Source organism: Astyanax mexicanus, chromosome 21, assembly GCF_023375975.1.
Source record: "Astyanax mexicanus isolate ESR-SI-001 chromosome 21, AstMex3_surface, whole genome shotgun sequence".
Taxonomy (NCBI): Eukaryota; Metazoa; Chordata; class Actinopteri; order Characiformes; family Acestrorhamphidae; genus Astyanax; species Astyanax mexicanus.
Genome location: NC_064428.1, coordinates 42,728,240 through 42,744,146, shown reverse-complemented (window position 1 = coordinate 42,744,146; position 15,907 = coordinate 42,728,240). Strand labels below are relative to the sequence as shown.

The following is a 15,907-nucleotide window of genomic DNA, read 5'->3' as shown; positions in this document are numbered from 1 at the left end:
CAACAATACGAGTCGAGTCAAGTCAAGTCAACGTTTTGACTGGTCAAAACGAGTCAGAGACAAAGACAAGTCAGAGACAACACGAGTCAGAGACAAAGACAAGTCAGAGAGCAAGACGAGTCAGAGTAGAAATACCTTGAAGATCAGACTCGGTGCTGCAGTCGTAATGGGGGTTAGTTGCTGAATTGTCTTGAATGTTGGGTAATCTCCAGCAGGGGAGTGAAGTTACATTTCAACTGAAGGGAACAAGCTTAGGTTTAAAAATCCCAGAAAAGAACTCAACTGAGGAACCTCAGAGGCAGCCTGTTACTGTTCTGAGATTCAGTAGATTTAACTTGAAGCTAAAGTTGGCAAATTCTGGTCCAGAAAGTAAGAATTCACCCCAGGACTTTGTTCCAGCTGCCTAGAGTTTTTCTAACTTAGGTTGAAGCTCAGTCCTTTACATATAAGATTCAGCAGCCTGAAGTCTCTTTTTATCGATGGTGTTGATTAGTTGCCGTAGTTTTAATAATCTGTTTCCTAAACACTTCGTCTCTTTATTTCTCCACAGATTCTTCTTCTCAAGCTGTCGGACTTCCAGACATGTGCTGAAATACTCTGCTTGATCATAAATAAACTTACCGAACACACTCATTCTCACACCACCGGAAGTTTTCGCATTGCCCGCATGGCGCACCCCTATGAGCCGTGGTTGCGTGCGGCGCCCCCCGGAGGCCCAGAGGAAGTGGGAATGTCTGGCTGGTGGGATCTGCACGGTGGCGCTGGTGGATGGATGGACCTGCAGGGGGCACCAGGTCTGGGAGGTGGGGGGATGGGTCAAAGTGGTTCGATGGGCCTGCAGCCACCTGTAAGCTCTTACAATCCCGAGGCCCAGATGTGCTGCCTGCCGCCGTCCCCCCACCCGTCCCCACTGTACCCGCCTGACGGCTTCAAGATGGAGCCGCTAGCACCGGATATGCTGCACCCAACTGGCGTCTCAGCGTCGTTTTCCCTGGAGGAGCCACAAGAGGGCGCCAGCGGCTCGGGTTCCGGTAGACCCAAACCCACCCGACGCTCCGGAAGCAGAGCTCCGGGTCAGACCGCCTGCCGCTGCCCAAACTGCCTCAGCGCAGAGTCACTCGGAACAGCAGCTACCGGCAGTGATGACGACAAGCGCAAACACCTTCATAACTGCCACATTCCGGGCTGCGGAAAGGCCTACGTGAAGACGTCCCACCTGAAGGCTCACCTGCGCTGGCACAGCGGCGACCGGCCCTTCGTCTGTAACTGGCTGTTCTGCGGGAAGCGCTTCACACGATCCGATGAGCTGCAGCGCCACCTGCAGACGCATACGGGCGCCAAGCGCTTCGGCTGCAGCGTGTGCCCGCGCGTCTTCATGCGTTCTGACCACCTGGCCAAACACATGCGAGTGCATGAGTCACCATGCCAACAGTCCGATGAGCAGGGGGGCGGGGACAATGAGTCGGCTCCATCTGGTGACACAGCAGCGCCCTCTGCAGGAGGAACCCCTGTCCTGCGTCTGAAGAGCGAGGCTGAGACGGGTGGAGATGAGACTGTGGCACACAGCAGTTAACTGCAATTCTGCTAATGCTAACACTGAACATTACGCTACTGTTAACACTGTTGATCTGTAAGAACATGAAGTTGCTAACACTGATTATTGCAGACGGTTAACAACAAGCATCACAGAGGTGTTAGCACTGCTAGCATCACAAGGTTAAGACTACATATAGTACTGACTGTTGGCATTGTTAGCATCACCTGGTTAGGAACATAGAAAATCACTGGGGAAATAGAGATTTTAGCTCATTAACACCAGACATTTTTTGTGGATAATGTTGTGAACACTGCTTGCATCACATGTAAAGACTAGACATCACCAACTACTACTATCACTATTAGCATAACTTTGTTATAATAGATATAGCTTATTTAATTGTTAGCATCATTAGCTTCACTTGTTTAGCCGCAGATATCTCTGACTGTGGTCAGTACTAGTACTGTAAGCATCATTTTGGCAACTCTAGTTTTTACATGTTAATGTTACTGTTTGCATTAGTAGCATCACCTGATGTTTCAGAGCACTGCTACCATTAGCACTGTTAGCATTACTTTAAGAGTGGATGTCACTGACTAATGTAAATGCTAGCACTGTCATTAGTTAGCACTGGGTATTACTACTACTGCTGTTAGCACAGTTGATGGATGAGGCAGTGGTTAGCACTACTAGCATCACCTGGTTAAACTCTGAAAGTGAAAAGGTTTTGTTAGCACGGTTATCACTGATTCTACACTACTGGGCAAAGGTTTTAGGACAAACATTGAACTGGGGACAGAAGTGAGTCTATAAACTGTCTCTCCATCTCCACTGTTTAATCACAGTAGTTAGCTTTAGCCCTGGGCTAATATTACCACATTTTTATTTCCCCCAAAATCAGTTAATGATCCTATTCAGCTATATCATAAGAAGGAGGCGGAGCTATACTTAGGAATGAAGTGATTTTTAGGCAGAGCTGTTGTGTAGCTGTTAACTAATTAATTATTTATTGTTGTTTGTCTTTGGGTGATATAGTGCTGTTGGTGCATCATCAGTTTTTTCACTTTGTACAAAGTTTTTTATTTTACTTTATTTCAGTAAATCTGATCTAGCCAGTGTGCTCTAATTAGCTGTTAGCCAGTCAGCTAGCATTAGTGCTCAGTAGTATTAATACTCTGTAGTGTTAGTGCTCAGTAGTATTAGTGCTCAGTAGTATTAATACTCTGTAGTGTTAGTGCTCAGTAGTATTAGTGCTCAGTAGTATTAATACTCTGTAGTGTTAGTGCTCAGTAGTATTAATACTCTGTAGTGTTAGTGCTCAGTAGTATTAGAATACTCTGTAGTGTTAGTGCTCAGTAGTATTAGTGCTCAGTAGTATTAATACTCTGTAGTGTTAGTGCTCAGTAGTATTAGAATACTCTGTAGTGTTAGTGCTCAGTAGTATTAATACTCTGTAGTGTTAGTGCTCAGTAGTATTAGTGCTCAGTAGTATTAATACTCTGTAGTGTTAGTGCTCAGTAGTATTAGTGCTCAGTAGTATTAATACTCTGTAGTGTTAGTGCTCAGTAGTATTAGTGCTCAGTAGTATTAATACTCTGTAGTGTTAGTGCTCAGTAGTATTAGAATACTCTGTAGTGTTAGTGCTCAGTAGTATTAGAATACTCTGTAGTGTTAGTGCTCAGTAGTATTAGTGCTCAGTAGTGTTAGTGCTCAGTAGTATTAATACTCTGTAGTGTAAGTGCTCAGTAGTATTTGTGCTCGGTAGTATTAATGCTTGGTGATAAGGGTATTTGTGGTAGTGTTAGTATTCAGTAGTATTAGTGCTCTGGAGTATAAATACTCGGTAGTGTTAGTATTCAGTAGTATTAGTGCTCTGGAGTATAAATACTCGGTAGTGTTAGTATTCCGTAGTATTAGTGCTCGGTAGTATCGAGCAGAAGCTTGGGGTTAAACTGGATTAAACTGAACTGTTTACAAACTGGAAAGCAGGCGTGTCCTAAAACTTGTGACCTGTAATGTAGTGATTAGTGAATGAGACTGAATGCTGTTTACATTAGTGCTGCTTTAAAAACACGGACAGAATCACACTCAGAAATAAACATCAGCTGATCTATTCTTTTTTTATATAAATAATTTATTAAGAACTTTATAAACTGTTACACAATTCACTGCATCAGTTCATAAGTATATTAATATATAATAACTCATATATAGTATAATATATAATATATACACTATTCACCCGGGAACTTTCATCAGCCACTGCGTTCCACTCGGGGTTTTTACTCATTTCTAATTTATTAGTCAGTAGTTTTGTATTAATAATAACAGAGGTCCACCTGCACTGCCACACTCCAACCACAGGGGGCAATATCACCTGTTCCAGTTCAGGAAGTGTTTCTGCAGGTTGTTGACAGAAGTTTAGTAGATTTTAAAATCTGTAGCTGATTTTATTTTAATATTTTAATAAAATAGTGTTTCTGATATTTTTCACTCTGTGGATGAAATGTAGAATAAATATAGAGTAATATTTCTGTTCTGTCGTTTATGAACAGTTTTTATGAAGTTATGGTAATATTGTAAGAAATCTAAGTGTAAGGTGTTACAGGTGGGTTAGCAGGTAGTGTTTAAAAATTATCTTCCGATTAAAAATGAAAAACGTTTAATAAAAACATTTTCTCAGAAATTGTTTTTTTTATTTATTTATTTATATATAAAAATTAATTACACAGTTGGATTTTTTTTATCATCACAGACCATTATCAGAGTTTATTGTGTAAATTCCCAAACATGAATAGTAATAATAATAAACCAGTTATAATTTGTAATACCTGATTATGATATAAAAAGATATAAATCAAATGTAAAGAATCATTTACATAAAGAAAATAATCACACAGGTTTACTAAATATAGTTATACGATATATTTCACATTAAACACTGAATTTAAATATTAATGTTTCATATTAATAATTGATTTCAGTCATATTTGTGAGCCTCACTTGTGTTCTAGATCTTCTTACTGTGAAAAAACCCAGACTGGAGAGAGAGAGAGAGAGAGAGAGAGAGAGAGAAAGAGAGAGAGAGAGAGAGAGAGAGAGAGAGCGAGAGAGAGAGAGAGAGAGAGAGAGAGGCGCTGTAATTATTATACAACTACAGAGTAACATATATGGTCACATGACCAGTATCTATATATATATAAATCTGCATAAATTAGCCCACATTCAGTCTGATAATAGAATACAACACAAACTGCAGAGGGCGCTATCTCACGTTATTATCCCTACATTATGACACCACAATGGTGCTCTCTGATTGGCTCTTACCTTAACCAGCAGAATGGTGATAATGGTGAGGAGGAGAAGACCACCCACTGCCCCCGAGCCCACCAGGAACTTCTGATCAGGAGGAATCACCAGCTCAACTCCAACACAGACCTGAAATCAGACCAACCGTCACTCACAGCACAGTTACTGACCATCACCCTGAACTACAGTATCTCTAAACTAAAGACCATTATCTTTAAACTACACACCAGTATCTCTAACTACAGACCATTATCTCTAAACTATAGACCAGTATCTCTAAACTACAAACATCACCCTGAACTACAGTATCTCTAAACTACAGACCAGTATCTTTAAACTACACACCAGTATCTCTTGCCTACAGACCAGTATTTCAAAACTACAGACCATTATCTCTATACAGACCAGTATTTCAAAACTACAGACCAGTGTCTCTGAACTACAGACCAGTATCTCTAACTACAAACATCACCCTGAACTACAGACCAGTATCTCTAACTACAAACATCACCCTGAACTACAGACCAGTATCTCTAAACTACAGACCAGTATCTCTAACTACAGACATCAACCTAGAAGAGGAGGAAGTTAAGAAAAGAGTAACAGGAAGTTGAACTCTTGCTCTATGATCTCAGCGCTCACCTCTGGACCGCTGGATATCTGATTATATCTGCTTCTGTTAAAGATCAGCTGAGCAGAGCTGGAGAACTTCTCCTCCAAACCAAACTCATGGAAAGACCATCTCTGTAGCAGAAGAAGAAATTCTGACTCCAGATGTACAGCAGTTATGCTTTCCAAAATAAAAGTCCAGTAAAGATTTATAGAGAAAACAATTCTATTTCACTAGAGTTCTGTGGGTGTTACTTTAAAATGTTAAGAATCTAGTGACTTGAAATCATTTCTAGATATTTTCAGTTCTAACTGATTTTTTTTAGGTTTTAGATTTGAGTTCTGTTTTACCCCTGTGTAGAGCTGAGGGTTCAGGAAGGTCAGCTGAGATTTTAGCTCAAACTGAACAGAAAAAGCTGCATCCAGATCAAAGGAATTACAGTCCACCCTTACGCAGCTCATCTGACCTGGACACGACTGAGGTAAACAAACAAACAAACATTAAATCAATCAAACAAACAAGCAGACCTCATAAGGACAGTGAGGTAAAATGACTTCACGGTATAACAAAAAAAAGGTATAAATGGTGGGTGAAAGACTTACAGCAGCGTTTGTCTCCTGTTTGATGTGACAGTCTGTCCTATTCTGTTCAGAAAGAGATTTATAAAAAGATGAAGGAGGGGTAGGGATAACTTTAGAGGGAAGTGTAGAGGGGTAGGGATAACTTTAGAGGGAAGTGTAGAGGGGTAGGGATAACTTTAGAGGGAAGTGTAGAGGGGTAGGGATAACTTTAGAGGGAAGTGTAGAGGGGTAGGGATAACTTTAGAGGGAAGTGTAGAGGGGTAGGGATTACTTTAGAGGGAAGTGTAGAGGGGTAGGGATTACTTTAGAGGGAAATGTAGAGGGGTAGGGATAACTTTAGAGGGAAGTGTAGAGGGGTAGGGATAACTTTAGAGGGAAGTGTAGAGGGGTAGGGATAACTTTAGAGGGAAGTGTAGAGGGTAAGGATAACTTTAGAGGGAAATGTAGAGGGATAGGGATAACTTTAGAGGGAAGTGTAGAGGGGTAGGGATTACTTTAGAGGGAAGTGTAGAAGGGTAGGGATTACTTTAGAGGGAAGTGTAGAGGGGTAGGGATAACTTTAGAGGGAAGTGTAGAGGGGTAGGGATAACTTTAGAGGGAAGTGTAGAGGGGTAGGGATAACTTTAGAGGGAAGTGTAGAGGGGTAGGGATAACTTTAGAGGAAAGTGTAGAGGGGTAGGGATAACTTTAGAGGGAAGTGTAGAGGGGTAGGGATAACTTTAGAGGGAAGTGTAGAGGGGTAGGGATAACTTTAGAGGGAAATGTAGAGGGGTAGGGATAACTTTAGAGGGAAATGTAGAGGGGTAGGGATAACTTTAGAGGGAAGTGTAGAGGGGTAGGGATAACTTTAGAGGGAAGTGTAGAGGGGTAGGGATAACTTTAGAGGGAAGTGTAGAGGGGTAGGGATAACTTTAGAGGGAAATGTAGAGGGGTAGGGATAACTTTAGAGGGAAATGTAGAGGGGTAGGGATAACTTTAGAGGGAAGTGTAGAGGGGTAGGGATAACTTTAGAGGGAAGTGTAGAGGGGTAGGGATAACTTTAGAGGGAAATGTAGAGGGGTAGGGATAACTTTAGAGGGAAATGTAGAGGGGTAGGGATAACTTTAGAGGGAAGTGTAGAGGGGTAGGGATAACTTTAGAGGGAAGTGTAGAGGGGTAGGGATAACTTTAGAGGGAAGTGTAGAGGGTAGGGATAACTTTAGAGGGAAGTGTAGAGGGGTAGGGATTACTTTAGAGGGAAGTGTAGAGGGGTAGGGATTACTTTAGAGGGAAGTGTAGAGGGGTAGGAATAACTTTAGAGGGAAGTGTAGAGGGGTAAGGATAACTTTAGAGGGAAATGTAGAGGGGTAAGGATAACTTTAGAGGGAAGTGTAGAGGGGTAGGGATAACTTTAGAGGGAAGTGTAGAGGGGTAGGGATTACTTTAGAGGGAAGTGTAGAGGGGTAAGGATAACTTTAGAGGGAAGTGTAGAGGGGTAAGGATAACTTTAGAGGGAAATGTAGAGGGGAAGGATAACTTTAGAGGGAAGTGTAGAGGGGTAGGGATAACTTTAGAGGGAAATGTAGAGGGGAAGGATAACTTTAGAGGGACATGTAGAGGGGAAGGTTGGGGGTGAGGTTGGGGGTGGGGTTGGGGGTGAGGTTGGGGGTGGGGTTGGGGGTGGGATTAAGGGTGGGATTGAGGATGGGATTAAGGGTAGAATTGAGGATGGGATTAAGGGTAGAATTGAGGATGGGATTAAGGGTAGAATTGAGGATGGATGAGAAAGTGTGAGATCCGCTGGCACGTGGAGTCTGGGAAAGATCACCTCAGGAACCACAACCACTAACACTGGCACACTGATTTGGGTCAGTTTGGTGTGTAGACGTCTGGGGATGATTGTGTTGAAGGCGGAGCTAAAGTCCAGGAACAGGACTCTAGCATATGTACTTGGACAGTCGAGATGCTGAAGGATGTGGTGAAGTCCCATGTCCACTGCATCATCCACCGACCTGTTGGCCCGTTCTGCAGGGGGTCCGGCTGGGGGTTAGTGATCTCCTTCAAGTGGGTCAGAACCAGCCTCTGGAAGGATTTCATGAGCACAGAGGTCAAGGCGACGGGTCTGTAGTCGTTTAGTCCCGTGATGACGGCTTTTTGGGGACGGGTATTATTGTGGAGCGTTTGAAGTACGACGGTACGAAACACAGCTCCAGTGATTTGTTGAAGATCTTGGTGAAGACAGGAGCGAGTTGATCTGTGCAGGTTCTCAGGCAGGAGGGGGACACTCCGTCTGGGCCTGGTTTCTTCCAACCTCTTTATTGTTTGAAGATTCAGTGCAGGCTGGACAGAGGGTTGAGAGTCAGGAGGGAGTGAATATGGAATTTATATGATATTTGATATGGTATTTATATGGTATTTATATGGTATTTATATGATATTTGATATGGTATTTATATGGTATTTATATGATATTTGATATGGAATTTATATGATATTTGGGTAACACTTTATTTTAAGGAACACAAATTAGGCACTTATTAATGTCTTATTATTTGCTTAACAAAGCCAAAATTAGACATTTATAAATGATTTATTCACTACTTATTTGGCTCCATTCTGTGTAAGGGTTATTGGTGCTTAATTAGTGGTCTGTTATGTAGAAATGATAATAATGGCTGTATTAGTTCTTAATTAGTTCAGAATAAACGGCTTGTACTCTTGGGAATAATTTGATATATCTTAATAATTCTATATATTTAGGAATTATTTGGTATATTTGTTTACTTTCTGGTGCTATGTAACTAATGTCCCTTATGAAACATAATAAATGGCAATATATTGGAAAATATAGTGCAATATATTAAATAATAAGTTTTCATATATGGAAAAAAGGACATCTATTGTTTAATATATGACAATTTATGCATGGACCATTTATGTCTATAAATATGTAAATATAAAAACATACCACAATAAAGACACAATCTCTAAACTGCTAAACTGCAATATTTTTTTTAGACCAAATGCCTTTTTTGTATTTATTAGTGTCTTTCTTAGTTAAGCATTTCACAAAAGAGACAAAAGCGTACCATGGTTTAAAATACATCCTGAATGTGCCAATAAAGGTCCACAGTTACAAACCCAATAAACAAAATACATTTACATTTACATCATCTACAATTACTTAAATAAAGCAGTCATATTCATGTTTGCATATTAAAAATTTTAATGTAACAAAGATTGACAAGTTATTACATTTTTTTTTGCCCAAATGCTACATACGTTACACAGACCTAGCCCAAAATCTTATATTTAGGTGTATTACACTTTTGATTTTTATTATATTGTTAATAATGTATTACATTTTTAAAATCATTTTAAATAATTGCAAGAAAAAAAAGCATTAGCTATGGTCAGTGTGAGTGAATCACCACATACAACAGTTCCTGTAAATGTGCTGTGTCTCAGTTGTAACCTGCTGAAAATACCCTCCCTCTCCTTAAATCATAATTTTTACATTTTCAGTTTGAAGATTGAGCAAAAATGTACCCGTGGTTTTCAGACAAGCCAAATGTGGCAGGATAACCGCGAACCTGGCAACTCTGGGGAAAAGCGTTCTGTGATTGGACTGCAAGAGCAGAAGATTTAGACAAACAAGTATCAGCAGTTACAGCGCGATAGGGCGGGACTATGCTTTGGATGATGTTCGAAGAAAAGACGCTAAAATTGTCTCTCAGTTTGAATGAACTGAATGAATATACAGGTTATGGTTTGCCCTCGTTTCTTGGACGGGGGGACCAATGCAGTGAGCACTGTGTCAACCAGCTGGATACCTGACTCTGACCCAACAGAAACCTCCCCGCAGTCCTTCTAAAGTTATCAGGCAAGGTGAGTCCTTAATTTAAACAGTAGCTCATCATAACACAGTTTAAAGAATCCACATGCTGATAATAAGGTTTTTTAAGCAGTTTAAAAATTATAGTGAGGTGTACATTCTTGCTAAACTGCTTACTCAACACAATTTAAATTATGAGTTTTAACTAGCTACCTTAGCTATAGTTTAACTAGCTAACCTAGCTTTAAGTTAACTAGCTACTTTATCTTTAGTTTAACTAGCCAACCTAGCTACTAGCTAACCTAGCTTTAAGTTAACTAGCTACCTTTGCTTTAATTTAACTAGCCAGCCTAGCTTTAATGTAACTAGCTAGCTTAGCTTTATTTTAACTAGCCAGCCTAGCTTTAATGTAACTAGCTAGCTTAGCTTTATTTTAACTAGCCAGCCTAGCTTTAATGTAACTAGCTAGCTTAGCTTTATTTTAACTAACCAGCCTAGCTTTAATTTAACTAGCTAGCTTAACTTTATTTTAACTAGCCAGCCTAGCTTTAATGTAACTAGCTAGCTTAGCTTTATTTGAACTAATCAACCTAGCTTTAATTTAACTAGCTAGCTTAGCTTTATTTTAAATAACCAGCCTAACTTTAATTGAACAGCTTAGCTTTATTTTAACTAGCTAAACTAACTTTAACTTAACTAGCTAACCTAGCTTTAATTTAACTAGCTAAGCAAGCTTTAATTAAACTAGCTAACCAATCTTTAATTGAACTAGCTAACCTAGCTTTAAGTTATAATTTATAGCTAGCTAACCTAGCATTCATTTATAAGTTATAATTAGCTCACATATCTTTAATTTATGTTATAACTAGTTAACCTATCTTTAATTTTGGATTTATTACTAGCTAACCTAGCTTTAATTTATAAGTTATAACTAGCTAACTTAGCTTTATTTTAACTGGCTAAACTAACTTTAATTTAACTAGCTAACCTAGCTTTAATTTAACTAGCTACTTTATCTTTAGTTTAACTAGCCAACCTAGCTACCAGCTAACCTAGCTTTAAGTTAACTAGCTACCTTTGCTTTAATTTAACTAGCCAGCCTAGCTTTAATGTAACTAAGATAAGATAAGATAAGATAAGATAAGATAATCCTTTATTAATCCCGCAATGGGGAAATTTACAATGTTACAGCAGTACAGAGGAAAGGACAGAGAAACAGGCCAGGAAAAAAAGATATATAAAAACAAATAATGATAAATCTATATATACAAAAACAATTACAGGAAATATATAAAAGCTACTTTAAAAAAATTATATATAGTAAAGGAAATATATATATATATATATATATATATACATCTAGTGCATAGAGATATAATTATGGTAGGGTGTGACCAGTATTATTGCACAAAGAGTAGCAGTAAATAAATATCAAATAAATAGTAGATAAAAAGGTGAGAGAAATATTGCACGTTAAACATATTGCACAGATGGTGAAGGTAGATAAGGTGACATGTAGTGAGGTAGATATTGCACACGGTAAGCATTACAGCTATACTGAGTAGTATGTAAGTTTGTATGAAGTACTGAGATAATAAACTAGTGTTTAGTTTGAGTGTGGTGTGTTGTAAAGTCTGATGGCGTGTGGAAGGAAGGACCTGCGGTATCTCTCCTTCACACAGCGCGGGTGCAGCAGCCGGACACTGAAGGAGCTGTTCAGTGCTGTCAGAGAGTGGTGCATGGGGTGAGACAGGTTCTTCAGCATGTTCTTAAGCTTAGTCCTCATTCTCCTGTCTCCCACCACCTCCACTGGGTCCAGAGGACACCCCAGGACAGAGCTGGACTTCCTGATGATTCTGTTCAGTCTCTTCCTGTCGGTGGTGGAGATGCTGCTGCCCCAGCAGACCACTCCATAAAAGATGGCTGATGCCACCACAGCATCAAAGAAGGTCATCAGGAGTTTCCCCTGCACGCCAAAGGACCGGAGTCTCCTCAGGAGATGCAGTCTGCTCTGACCTTTCCTGTAGAGAGCAGCCGTGTTGTCGGTCCAGTCCAGCTTGTTGTTGAGGTGGACACCCAGGTACTTGTAGGACCTCACTATCTCAATATCCGTACCCTGGATGTTCAAAGGCACCGGAGGAGAGTGTTTGGTCCTGTGGAAGTCCACCACCAGCTCTTTGGTTTTTCCTGCGTTGATCTGCAGGCAGTTCCTCTGGCACCATTTCACAAAGTGCTGCGTTAGTTCTCTGTACTCCTGGTCATCTCCATCACTGATGAGTCCAACGATAGCAGAGTCGTCTGAGAACTTTTGCAGGTGGCAGCTGGCAGAGCTGTACTTGAAGTCCGCAGTGTAGAGGGTGAACAAGAAAGGAGCAAGAACTGTTCCCTGTGGAGCCCCCGTGCTGCAGATGACCACGTCAGACTGACAGCCCTGCGTCCTCACATACTGCGGTCTGTGTGTAAGGTAGTCCAGAATCCAGGTAGTGAGGTGATGGTCCAATCCTGTGACCTCCAGCTTGTCCTTCAGGAGCATGGGTTGGATGGTATTGAAAGCACTGGAGAAATCAAAGAACATGATTCTCACAGTACTCCCAGCATTCTCCAGGTGGGACAGAGATCTGTGTACCAGATGGATGATGGCATCCTCCACTCCAATGCCAGGTTGATAGGCAAACTGAAGTGGGTCCATTGATGAACTCACCAGGGGGCGAATGTGGATGAGGAGCAGTCTCTCCAGGGTCTTCATCAGGTGAGATGTGAGTGCCACCGGCCTGTAGCTGTTGAGGTCTTTGGGGTGTGGGGTCTTCGGAATGGGTACCACACAGGATGTTTTCCACAGCTGTGGAACCCTCCCTAGCCTCAAGCTAAGGTTAAAAAGGTACTGGGTCACAGAGCACAACTCTTTGGCACAGGTCTTCAGAACTCTTGAGCTGATGCCATCCGGACCCGCAGCCTTTCTGACCTTGATCTTCTTTAGTGCACATCTCACCTGGGATGTTGTGAGTGTAAGACTGGAGTGGGGGGGCTGAGTGCTGTAGCGTATGTCAGCAGAAGGAGTGGTGGGTGTAGAGCAGCATGCTGGTAGTGCCAGACGGGGAGATTTCTGCAGTGATGTTTGTGCAGTGGGTGAGTGATCAAACCTGTTGAAGAACAGATTGAGTTCGTTTACCCATTTTTGATCCCCCACTACCTGAGAGTCAGGTTTCTTGTGGCCTGAAATAGTTTTGAGGCTATTCCAGACTCCGCTGACATTATTCTGCAGCAGTTGGTCCTCCATCTTCCTCCTGTAGCTGGCTTTACAATCCCGGATCTTTCTTCTCAGCTCCCTCTGTGCAGATTTCATTCTGTCCTTGTCACCTGATTTAAAAGCCCTCTTTTTCTCCTTCAGGAGGGCCTTAATATCAGGGTTGATCCATGGTTTGTTGTTTGAGAAACACCGCACAGTTTTGGTGGGCACAGTGTTCTCCACACAGAAGTTTACATAGTCCGTGATGCAGTGTGTAAGGCCCTCAATATCATCCCCATGAGGATCACACAATTACTCCCACAGTGTCGTGCTGAAACAGTCCTTCAGAGCCTCCTCAGTCTCTGCAGTCCATTGCTTCACAGTGCGAGTGATGGCTGGTTCTCTGTGTACAAGTGGTTTGTACACAGGCAGGAGATGAACCAGGTTGTGGTCTGATCTTCCTAGAGGTGGGAAGAGTAATATGCCTCTGAATTGGCATAGAACAGGTCCAGTGTTTTATTGTCTCTGGTGTGGCAGGTAACATATTGGGTGAAGGTAGACAGGGTTGAGGATGGAGAGCAGTGGTTGAAATCTCCTGAGATCACAAGGAGGGCCTGTGGGTGTTGGGTCTGAATCCTGCTCACAGCTGAGTGCAGGACGTCACAGGCAGCATCAGCGTTAGCAGACGGGGGCACGTACACAGTTATCGCGATAGCGTGCGTGAATTCCCGTGGGAGATAGTAAGGTCTCATGCTAACGGCTAACAGTTCGATATCCTTGCAGCAGCTTTGCTCTTTAATAGTGATGTGCCCAGGATTACACCATCTATCATTCACAAACACTGCCAGTCCCCCTCCTTTCCTCTTACCGCTCTCCGCTGTCCTGTCCGCCCGTATGAGGTGAAATCCGTCCAGAGAAACGAGCGTGTCCGGAGCTAGCGCTGTTAGCCACGTCTCTGTAAACAGCATAACGCTACACTCACGGAATTCCCTCTGGTGTCGGGTCAGCGCCGCCAACTCATCCATCTTATTGGAGAGAGATCTCACATTCCCCATGATGACAGAAGGAAGATCGGGTTTGTAGCGTCTCCTTCTCGCTCGGCGCTCAACACCCGCACGACACCCCCGCCGCCTCCTCTTCAGCTCGCAGGGGATCTCGGGCTGCTCCGCTGGAGGTAGCCTTGTTATGCTAAAGGCTAACAGCTGATCCCGGCTATAAACAAAGAGACCGTCTGCTGGATCCGCGGTCGCGTGTGTAATGTGCCAGAAAAACAAAACAAAGAAAAGCGCAAGCTTGACCAGCTTAATGTCCATGGTGTGCGGACAGTTTAAAAGTACTTAAACTTAAAGAGTTCTATAAAAAGAGAGAAAAACAAGAGAAAAAAAGCTCACGAAGAGCAGGAGCTGCTGTAACTGGCTGCCACTCGAGCGGCGCCGGAAGTAATGTATGCTAGCTAGCTTAGCTTTATTTTAACTAGCCAGCCTAGCTTTAATTTAACTAGCTAGCTTAGCTTTATTTTAACTAACCAGCCTAGCTTTAATTTAACTAGCTAGCTTAGCTTATTTTAACTAACCAGCCTAGCTTTAATGTAACTAGCTAGCTTAGCTTTATTTTAACTAGCTAACCTAACTTTAACTTAACTAGCTAGCTTGGCTTTATTTTAACTAGCTAACCTAACTTTAACTTAACTAGCTAGCTTGGCTTTATTTTAACTAGCCAGCCTAGCTTTAACTTAACTAGCTAGCTTAGCTTTATTTTAACTAACCAGCCTAACTTTAATTGAACTAGCTACCTTTGCTTTAATTGAACTAGATAACCTAGCTTTAAGTTATAATTTATAGCTAGCTAACCTAGCATTCATTTTTAAGTTATAATTAGCTAACCTATCTTTAATTTATGTTATAACTAGTTAACCTATCTTTAATTTTGGATTTATTACTATCTAACTTAGCTTTAAGTTAACTAGTTAGCTAGGTAAATTAGCTTTGAGATATGTTTTAATTAGCTAATCTAGCTATCTCACTTTATCCCATGAAATAGCTATGCTAATTTATTTTGTATTAAGGATTTAGCTGTACATTATTAAACTATCACAGTTTACCTTTAAATTAGGCTTGTTAGCGGTGGGTTCCAAATACTGAAACTTGTTTTTAATCTAAGAGTATTCGGACCCACTTGTAACTAAGTATTGTGTTGCTGGTGGTCATTGTTTGTTTATTTCTCATTTTCTTCCTTTGTTATAAGGTGAAACTGGGGAAGGAAGGCACCATCACTGTCTCAGCCCATTGTTGGAAGACTGCAAAAGCACAAGCTACAGCCAGTGGGACGGCACGAGTGCTACTGATGGAACTTTTTAATGTTGATGTTTTTCTGAACTTTAAGCATACCTTTATCTGTTTTTGTATTATACATATAGTAGTATATGGTAGTATATATTCTTGAATTTATAGTGAAGTGTATTGTTAAATATATAATAAAATAAATTGTGATGTGTGGTAATAGATGGTATGTGTATTATTGATAGTAATATATTAAAATATATTCTTGAATACATAGTGAAGTGTATTGTTCAAAATATAAAGTACAATATATAGTACACTGCAAAATATGTGGTAATAAATGGTACATAATAATTCATGTTCATATGTTGCCATTGCTGTTACCATTTTAGCTATATTGGTATCTGCACATTCGACCTGTCAGTCAGTCAATCTACATTTTAAATTTAACAGTTGAGAGTCTTAAACCAATAGAAAATAAAACTGCTTGAATTCAAAAGAGAATAAATGTGCTAAAATGTGTTTTCTGTTGTTTCATTAGGACAACTGCA

General features: G+C 41.0%; 2 protein-coding genes and 1 long non-coding RNA gene across 3 annotated transcripts in view; 2 read left to right on the top strand and 1 right to left on the bottom strand.

The window, feature by feature from the left end:
- Positions 1 to 4,176, top strand: part of sp6 (Sp6 transcription factor) — an 18,005-nt gene extending 13,829 nt beyond the window's left edge. The window contains exon 2 of the mRNA XM_049470130.1: positions 551 to 4,176. Coding sequence (XP_049326087.1) covers positions 668 to 1,573 — 906 coding nt within the window. The 5' untranslated portion in view covers positions 551 to 667 and the 3' untranslated portion in view covers positions 1,574 to 4,176. The remainder of the gene's footprint in view (positions 1 to 550) is intronic.
- Positions 4,177 to 5,419: 1,243 nt separating this feature from the next.
- Positions 5,420 to 15,907, bottom strand: part of LOC125785590 (integrin alpha-X-like) — an 87,025-nt gene continuing 76,537 nt past the window's right edge. The window contains exon 28 of the mRNA XM_049469454.1: positions 5,420 to 5,590. Within this exon, the coding sequence (XP_049325411.1) occupies positions 5,435 to 5,590 (156 nt within the window). The 3' untranslated portion in view covers positions 5,420 to 5,434. The remainder of the gene's footprint in view (positions 5,591 to 15,907) is intronic.
- LOC125785592 (uncharacterized) lies at positions 9,282 to 15,626 on the top strand. The gene is made up of 2 exons (XR_007427941.1): positions 9,282 to 9,904; positions 15,322 to 15,626. It is a non-coding gene; the product is annotated as an uncharacterized LOC125785592 (long non-coding RNA).